General features: G+C 42.0%; 1 protein-coding gene across 1 annotated transcript in view; it reads right to left on the minus strand.

Moving 5' to 3' along the window:
- The window catches only part of RAB2A (RAB2A, member RAS oncogene family), a 331,511-nt gene extending 327,796 nt beyond the window's left edge, over positions 1-3,715 (minus strand). Inside the window, exon 1 of the mRNA XM_078687265.1 lies at positions 3,205-3,715. Coding sequence (XP_078543391.1) covers positions 3,205-3,250 — 46 coding nt within the window. The 5' untranslated portion in view covers positions 3,251-3,715. The remainder of the gene's footprint in view (positions 1-3,204) is intronic.
- Between the last annotated feature and the right edge of the window lie 5,125 nt (positions 3,716-8,840).

Here is an 8,840-nt window from a genome sequence, read left to right on the forward strand (position 1 = left end):
CTCTGTTTTACAGCCTGTTCTAGAAGAGTTGGGTTTGTAAAATGTAAACTGCTTTCCGATTATCATATATATATATATATATATATATATATATATATATATATTAGCACATACTGGAACCGTTTTATAGCTCACATTGAGGCAACTGGTTCAGGCGCCATGGAAACACAATCAATAGTAGCATAGTATCAATGAGATAATAGCAGGCTAGCAATAAGAAGCAGGTGTCACGTTCGAGGTGTGACCATGGAAATGTTGGTAGATCACTGCTCGCTGCTTTTAAAAGCTCCACTTTTTAAAAATGTACAATTTCATTGAGCATTTTATCTGACCATCACATTGCCAGGCTGTGTATTTCCCCAAATTACTCCCATCTGTTCAGCATTGCCTCTGCCTGCTGAGTTCTTGGGGCCTGAGGCATGATTAGCTTTGCTGTACATCGATCATCCTCGAGATATAGAACATGTAGGATCATCACAGCAGCCCCAACTAGCAGTAACGTTGGCCAGTGCTTAGTCGTACAATAGTCTCCTACCATTTGCAGGAAAATTATTACATAGTTATTAAAACTTATCTAGTGTCTTTCTGGCTCTTTTATTAGGCTTCTACGTGCCGCTGGCTAATGGAACACAAATACAGGTAGCAGGCTCAAATAGCCAAAACCTAAGCAATCCCAAATAAGCAGATGGGACCATACTGAGTGACTGCTTGCCCTTTTACTGAGCCTGCTAAGTATGGACCCGGCACAGCTGAATTTCAACATAAGCAGATGCCGTTCCATATGCTGCTATACAAGGAGATAAGACTCTACACTTCCACCGTCCAAACTCCCTCTACAGTGCAAAGCAATCAAGCTACATCCTAGAAAGAAGTCAAAACACCAAGGATATGATTACAATTAAAGGCAAACAGAACAAGACACACGCATGAAGTCAAAAGTATAGCGGAAAGTCATTTTTATGGGCTACATATCCTTACACTTGAGCCACATTTGTCTCCTCAAGATGGAGAGCTATACATGCATTGATGCCATATGGTCTTCGGGTTTTTAACTTAGCCAAGTGTCAGATGAATTCTCTGATCCAAATATCTTTCTGAAGTGCGCAAGACTTTAGCTATTACTCACTTCTTGCATTCTCCCTTTCATACATAGGTTGAAGTTGAGGAGAAGTCTGAAAGTTACACTTTTCAACAAATCATGACATACAAAAAGTTGACATGTGGCTGCTGGTTAAGAGTTTTAGGTTCATATCCCCCGAAACAGGTTACCTGTTAGTGAAGGTCATGCAATATCCAAAAGGACACAATCTTACTTGACAAATTACCTTTGGGATGCTGAAGCAGCTTCATCTTTTTAACGATTATCTTAAAAGTAGCATGAACTGTACTAAAACTAAGGTCTTGTCCTGTGGGAAAGTGATAAACGTCAAGCAAAAGCTGACCCAATACACTGGAGTTTGTGTCTTATATTTGACACATTTTTAACAAAATCTTAGACTAGGACCATTGATTGAATAATATTCTAAAAAAAATAGAACGTGGGTGAGACAGTGTGATAAAATTTGTAGTTCCTATGGTCAGTGTTTATAAAACGAAAATTCAGTACCAAATGCTTTAGCGGGCAGAGGTTTGGGCATTCTCACAAGATGCCATAGTAAATTAGAGGGAAAAGAGAAAATGATATGATACATGGCCATGGGACTAGAATAATGAGTCCAGGTTTTGGCAATGATGGTTGTACTTGACAGGAAGTCCATCTCTTGAAAGTATGCGGCACATAATCAAACTGTCCGGATTATATAAATCAGTCAAATGCCCATTAGGAATATGATTGTAGCACAAGAAAGCATTTTTGCTACCCATAAACATCTAGGGTTTAGATCTTTGTCCTGAATGAAACAGGCTAGAGAAGGTAAATTACTTTTGAAAAAGTATAGCGAATGTCATCACAAATGATGAGACAAAGATATTCTTGTACAATTATATGAAGAGCAAAGTCACACTTGAGGCTCAACGTTCCTCAGTTTCTGCCAAAATTAAACATGACAGTGAAGTTGTGTCAGATACAATATCGCAAAGAATAGCCATCTAAGAGGCTACAGCTCAGAGGCACGGAACTGTTAAATAGTGATGCCTTATATGAGCTTTCTCAAGATGCTTTTAGGGTTTCTCTACCTCGAAGGGTATTTTCCAAACCTCTAGGACACCATATAGAAGTACATTCATTAGGTACTCTGTTCGTCATAGACATCTTTTATATTTCATAGAGTGGGTTGGTCCAGGTGAGTCAAGCACTGTGTTAAATTAGAATACCTTAACAACTGTTTATGTATGCATCGAACTGGTTATTAGTCAGAAATTGAGAACCCCCTGCTGAGTGAGTCCTCTGCAATTAATCCAGGTGTGAATCAGTATGTGGAATTTACATTCACGAAGTGTTTTTTTTTTGCACACCTTGGCAGAAATCAGGAGCTCACTTTTTGTGTTGCAAACCCGGCACAAAGAATTTGTTAATCTGGGCTTAGGTACTTACGACCTACTTTGGCTTTCATGAGAGAGAAAAAGCACCATCCCTAAATGGGAAACCAAATAAGTGTTATACGCTGGGCTGTAGAAAACAAATTATCATACATTTTCTAACAAGAAAGGAGCTGCCACTGGCCTAACTTTGCATTTTTCTTAATTAAAAGCTCTGTGTCTGGATCATGAATAACCTGCTTTTAGCACCTGGAAGGCTACACAGCTGATCTAGAATTATCTTAAGGTGGTTTACACATATATGTTCAAATGCACACGTGTTTTAAACGCTTTTCATTATCCGGCGGAAAAAAGATTCCGAACTGAATATTCATTAGAAAGTGAAAAAACAAAAACAGATGGGAAACCAAATCAAAATAAGAGCTAAGTGCTTGCAGCAATCCACTCATCTACAAACATGCTTATATTCACTAGCACGAAGCTCAACAGACTTGTGCGGATGGCGCCACCGCATTACAGATTTTATCGAAATTATGACACTGCTAAACCAACATTGTTATAAACATGTACACAGAGTCAGGATAAAATTATTGCCGACTGAGCCTTACACCTTATCTTTAATGCATTCAGAACGTTCAAGCTGTTGGTGGTGCACAGACTTCACAATGAGCCTTGAATTTGCCAGACAACCCACCCCACGCCTCACCCAGGCTGGGCGTCGCTCACCTGTGTCCCCGATGATGATATACTTGAACAGGTACGCGTAGGCCATGGTGCCGCCGCCCACTGGCTGCTGTTGCTGGGGCTGGGGCTGGGGCTGCGGGACGCTTTCCTGGTCTGTCCCTCAGGGCGGGGGGTCGCGATCCTTACTTCGGACTCTACGCTCGGGTGAGGGGCCAGGCCGGTCCGGAGCAGTGCGGAAAATAGAACAATGACAGCCAGGCCCGCAGCAGCTCCTGGGCACGTCACGCAGCCTCGCTCTGAAACTCTCCCTTTCGCGGAAGTGCTGACAGTTCAGCGCTAGGCAGTGCGCGTGCGCCGGCGGACCGTCGATGTGGCTGCTTCTACTGCTGGGCCCGCAGCAGCTCCTGGGCACGTCACGCAGCCTCGCTCTGAACCTCTCCCTTTCCCGGAAGTGCTGACAGCTCAGCGCTAGGCAGTGCGCGTGAGCCGACGGACCGTCGATGTGGCTGCTTCTATTGCTGGGCCCTCCCTACACCCCGGAACATTGTACACTGAACCTGGACTGCGGGCGCTAGCTGCGCGTGCGCGGCATTGGACTAGGTCTAGTCCTTAGAAGCGGACATGTTGATGTCAGGCAAGACCGTTTATGCTCCATAGTAGGACATGTGACTGCAGGAGGTATGATTGCCTGACTATAATGCACCTTTATTTATTTATTTTATGTATGCGTTTTTATATAGCGCGGACTTTACCCGAAGGTGTCAGAGCGCTTCACAATAGGAACAGTAATGATACATGAGGAGAAAATTACAAGTGAACAAAGTACAAAAGCAAATATTAAAGTACATGAAGCAAAAGTGACAATCGTGAGCAAACAAAATACATCAGGTAGCAAACGGTGCATTACAGGAGGAAAAAGTGACGTGTGCAGGTTACAAGAGAAAACAAAGTACAATTAGAGGTATAGTACTACAATATATGGTAGACACTCAAGCATAAGAACAAATGTTACGTTGGCAATGGTGGCACTTGTGCAAGTATCAAAAAGCCAACAAAACTGTGAGAGGTAGCAAAGAGCCGCGGTCGGTAGGGGAGTACCTGCCGGCAGTGGCGGCTGATGCATAGCTGCCAAGGTTTCAGATTACCATGTGTGACATTTTCATTATTTCAGCAAAATTATGAGTGACATTATAGTGACTATGAGTGACACTTTCTAACGAACACAAATCATGCAATGAAGACGAGGGAAATTTCTAAATATAAAAAATTACAGCCATTTGGACAATAAGAAACTTCGAGAAGTTCTTGAAACGGCTACAGAGCACCAGAATTGCAAGGGTGCTAACCCTAGTGCTCCCTGCTGTAACCTTATATTAAATAGCAAAATTACAGGAAGCTAAAAATAATGACATTCTGTAGAGTACTGCTCAGCCTGCACAAGTAAGTATAGAATGTAGAATGTTAGAATGTTAGATGAAAGTCAGTTACAGTAGGAGTTGTAGTACAGGCTGAACAGAAATCATACTGCTCCTGGTGGGGTTCTCTATTTAACTACTTAACCTTAAATAAATACCATCTTTCAACATATGATCTTGGCTTCCTGATATTATCATACATTACATCTGGAGACGATTTAAGAAACGAACCTCCACGTTAATTTCAAAGACTTTCTAAAGGAAAAACGAAACGGAACGAAAAGAAAGAAACTTAAAAGATAAGGATCTTTTCCTAGCAGTACAAGTTGGCACCAAGAACCCCACTAGTGACGACCATCTATCGCCTTCTACTTTTATGTGCTAGGTACTGTTTGGCTTTCTTTCCACTTTGACTGCTGCTGACCGGTGAGTGAGACACGTTCCTGTTACAGTTTACATATCGATCCCCACACTGAACCACTTCGGAGATGGAAAGGCGAATGGATAACCTTCAACCTAAGTTCAAGTCTGAGCAGTTCTACATGTGAACTACGTGACCTGTCATCGTTCGTCTTCATCATTGTGTGCACCGATCACTCTGCACTCCAGATCTGTCAGTTACATCGCGCGTCTGCTTTTTAATTATTTTCAAAAACTTCATTTCTTGTGTTGCCGCAGCCTAAGTACACTTTCCATATTCCTGACAAACTACAACGCACAAGTTTAATTTTGGTCTTAAAGGTATGCTATAGCCTTGAAGTTCTGCACAGCAGGTGAGCCTATTTTATTTGCTGCGTCTACCAGAGTGTTTTATTTCCGTACTGCTTCACCCTTCGTGGTCCGGCACATACCGTGTCATTTTATTTCATTTTATTCTATTTTTGTTGCTTTCTGTGCCTTCCCCCTACCTGACAGTTAAACCGCTTTACAAGTTTAAAATCGCGCTCGAGTTTCACAGAGAGCGCACGCACTCAGCGCATGCCACCTCACCTGTTTCCTGCGTCACCATCATCTTCTTCTGTGACGTGAGTCAGCCTTCTGCCACAGCCTTCTGCCACCGCCGGAGTTCTTTGAGGCACGCTGGCACCGAGAACCACCCAGCATTTATCACGTTGACGTGCAGCCATTTTAGTTTGGCATTTTACATCATTGAATGCGCAGTCTTCTCCATGTTATTTCAACATTCAATTACAACGATAGGCACACTTTGATATGAATTTGCCTATTGGTTATCAGCATTCTCCACAACGATAGGCACGCTTTGTTTTATCTTTTCAAAGATACATCTCAGCATTTTCATCAGAACGATTGGTACGCTTTGTTTTGGTTTGAAAATGGACCTCGACAATTTCATCAAAGCGATAGGCACGCTTTACATTTCAGCTGTTTATTTCATTACAGTTCTCCAACAGCGATGGGCACTCTTTACCTTATATTAGTCTATCACAGTTCAGTGTTATTTTTCTACAATGATGGGCACATTTTCAACTGTTCTCCGCTGTATCTGCATTTTGATTTTGACCCAAGGTCCTTGCTGTCCTTCGCTGTGCCTATATTTTCATTTTGCTCAAGAACCTCGCATTGATTTATTGAATCTTTCGCAGGTACTGATTTACTCATTTCCTTTGCGTTTTGAATTTGGATGATTCCTCACTTAAGGCTCATTTTAATCTGTCTCCTTGGAACTTTTGACATTTTTGACAACTGTGCTATCTGCACCATCTAATGGTCATTTTAATCGTTTACATTTCATAAGGAATGATAGTGTTTTAAAATGCAGGTTTTCTTACCCATGATTTTAACGAATGTTTAATTTTACTCCATCAGCATATGTTTTCTATTATGCAGATGCTATCACCTTTACTTAACCTGCATATTTTGATTATTATATTACATTGATAATAAGTACTTAATGATTTTACTTTTACAATGATTTTAGAGTAAGAGTTTTAAAAGTTAAATATGCAACAATAGTCGTTTTAGAATAAACGCTTCATGGTATACATACAGGCATATCTAAAGTTAAGAATGTGATGTATTGACAGTCATTTTTATATAAGCATTTCATGATATGTATAAAGGCATATCAATTGTTTTAAATTTTAAAAGAGACATTTGAAGGAGGAAGGTTTAACTTAAAATTGGTTGTCTCTAAAATGTTTAATAATCATCAAATGATTATATTGTCACACCAAGTTATTAAGCTATGTATGTTCTTATTTTCAAGAGGTGTGTTCTCTTCTTACCGACTTGGTTTGAAGGAGTTTGTTTTAAATTTCATATGTGCTGTGTGGGTACCTCCCACGCCTTTCTCTCCAACGTGCTTTGAGGGAGAATGTTTAGAATTTCATAGATACAGTGTGTTTTAAAATTTGGGAGTTTGTTTTAAATTTTAAAAGAGACATTTGAAGGAGGAAGGTTTAACTTAAAATTGGTTGTCTCTAAAATGTTTAATAATCATCAAATGATTATATAGTCTCACCTAGTTATTAAGCTATGTATTTCACTCCTCTACACCCTTATTTGTGTTTTCAAAAAAAAGAATGTTATCAATTTCACTCCACCTCTTCACAAGTTTTTACAATACATTTATTATATAAATATTCTTAATTATATTTATATATTTAGCATGATACTTTGTATTGTAACTTATCGTAATGATTTTGTGAGGTCTTCTTTTCATTGTTAAGAAGGGAGAAGTTGTAGAGTACTGCTCAGCCTGCACAAGTAAGTATAGAATATAGAATGTTAGAATGTTAGATGAAAGTCAGTTACAGTAGGAGTTGTAGTACAGGCTGAGCAGAAATCATACTGCTCCTGGTGGGGTTCTCTATTTACCTACTTAACCTTAAATAAATACCATCTTTCAACATATGATCTCGGCTTCCTGATATTATCATACATTACACATTCACAGCTGAAACGCTTAGCACTTAGAACTTGCATGCAATACATACATTTACTACATGGAATTCAGTTGTGCACGTTTGTTTTAAGGTTAGACTACTGGAGTGCTAAATCGTAGGCAGCTTTCAGAGGGCCTCGCTCCGGCTTTTTGACCAATTTGTAATTAAAAGTCTCACCTTGCTCTGGGTAGTAATGAATGGCAAAGGGAGCAGGAGTAATGGCAGCAGGAAAGTGATGACAAGTCAGTGACGGACATTAAGCTGCCACAGCCGCTTTCAGAAAGACAGGGCCACGTGGGCGATTACGGACGAAAGGCGGAGGCAAGTCGGGCGGTGGTGACAATGAAGCCCGGAGTCCGCAACGTGGGGCACCCTCACAGCCGCAGTGCATGCGCTGCAGCTACAGGCCGCCAGCCACTCAGCAGCTCTCCGTGATCATGCTACCTCCGAGACTGGTTCAAGTTCGGTGAGGCGTACCTAGTCCCCTCACCTCCTCGGCATGATGTTTGAGTAACCACAAGGCTCGGTTCAGGCTGGTAGACGGCCATCGACGGCGCGGCTGGACGGGCCGGTCGGGAACGCATGAGGATCTCTGTGAGGCACACTGCAGGCAGCATAAGTGAAGTCGCCTCCATGTCCCCGCCCGCCGCTTTACTCAAGCCTCACTGTGTGTAACAGGGCTTGACATGGGCGCCAGGCCGCCGCGTCGCTGCACAAACCAGTTAAGAGGAAAAGGCACGACCAGGCCCGCAGCCCTGCTGGGTTTATTGGGCAGGTGGTGAGTGAGTCAGTCGACATTTTCGTTTTGGATCAAATCGTCAGCGCGTCGCGAGAGCCGGGAAATCATTTCGCCTGCAGCCTCCTGCCCGGCGCGGGATGCCCATTAATTTTGCCACATTGTAGCAGCAGAGTCAGAATAATGGCTCTGGCTGAGGGCAGCAACAGTGTCATGTACGAAGCCGAGCACTCAGAGCGACAGAGCCGCACTGCCACAGAGGTCAGAGGCACCACCAGACAGCATGCGCTTGGCGTTAGCTACACCCTGGCGTTATGTTTTTTGGCGTTCTGCGGTGTTGCGGAACACCACACTGAAATGCGTTAGTGTCACGCCTAATGCATGATACTTGGCAGGACTGCTGGTGACATTTGAAAGTGGTAAGGCGTAAACGTCTGAGTTGAGTGCCCAGTGGTGAGAGAAAGGGATTTGGGGAGTTCTCCTCCTCAAAATGTTTTGAAAAAAGCGTGGGTTAAGGGTGTGAATTCAAGGGCATATTTGAGAAAGCAAGTAGGTTTGAAAAACCATTATTAAAGTGTAGTTATGACATCAATAAAGACATTTCATATGATAATAAAGTTT

This window comes from Lissotriton helveticus, chromosome 4_1 (assembly GCF_964261635.1).
Source record: "Lissotriton helveticus chromosome 4_1, aLisHel1.1, whole genome shotgun sequence".
Classification (NCBI taxonomy): Eukaryota; Metazoa; Chordata; class Amphibia; order Caudata; family Salamandridae; genus Lissotriton; species Lissotriton helveticus.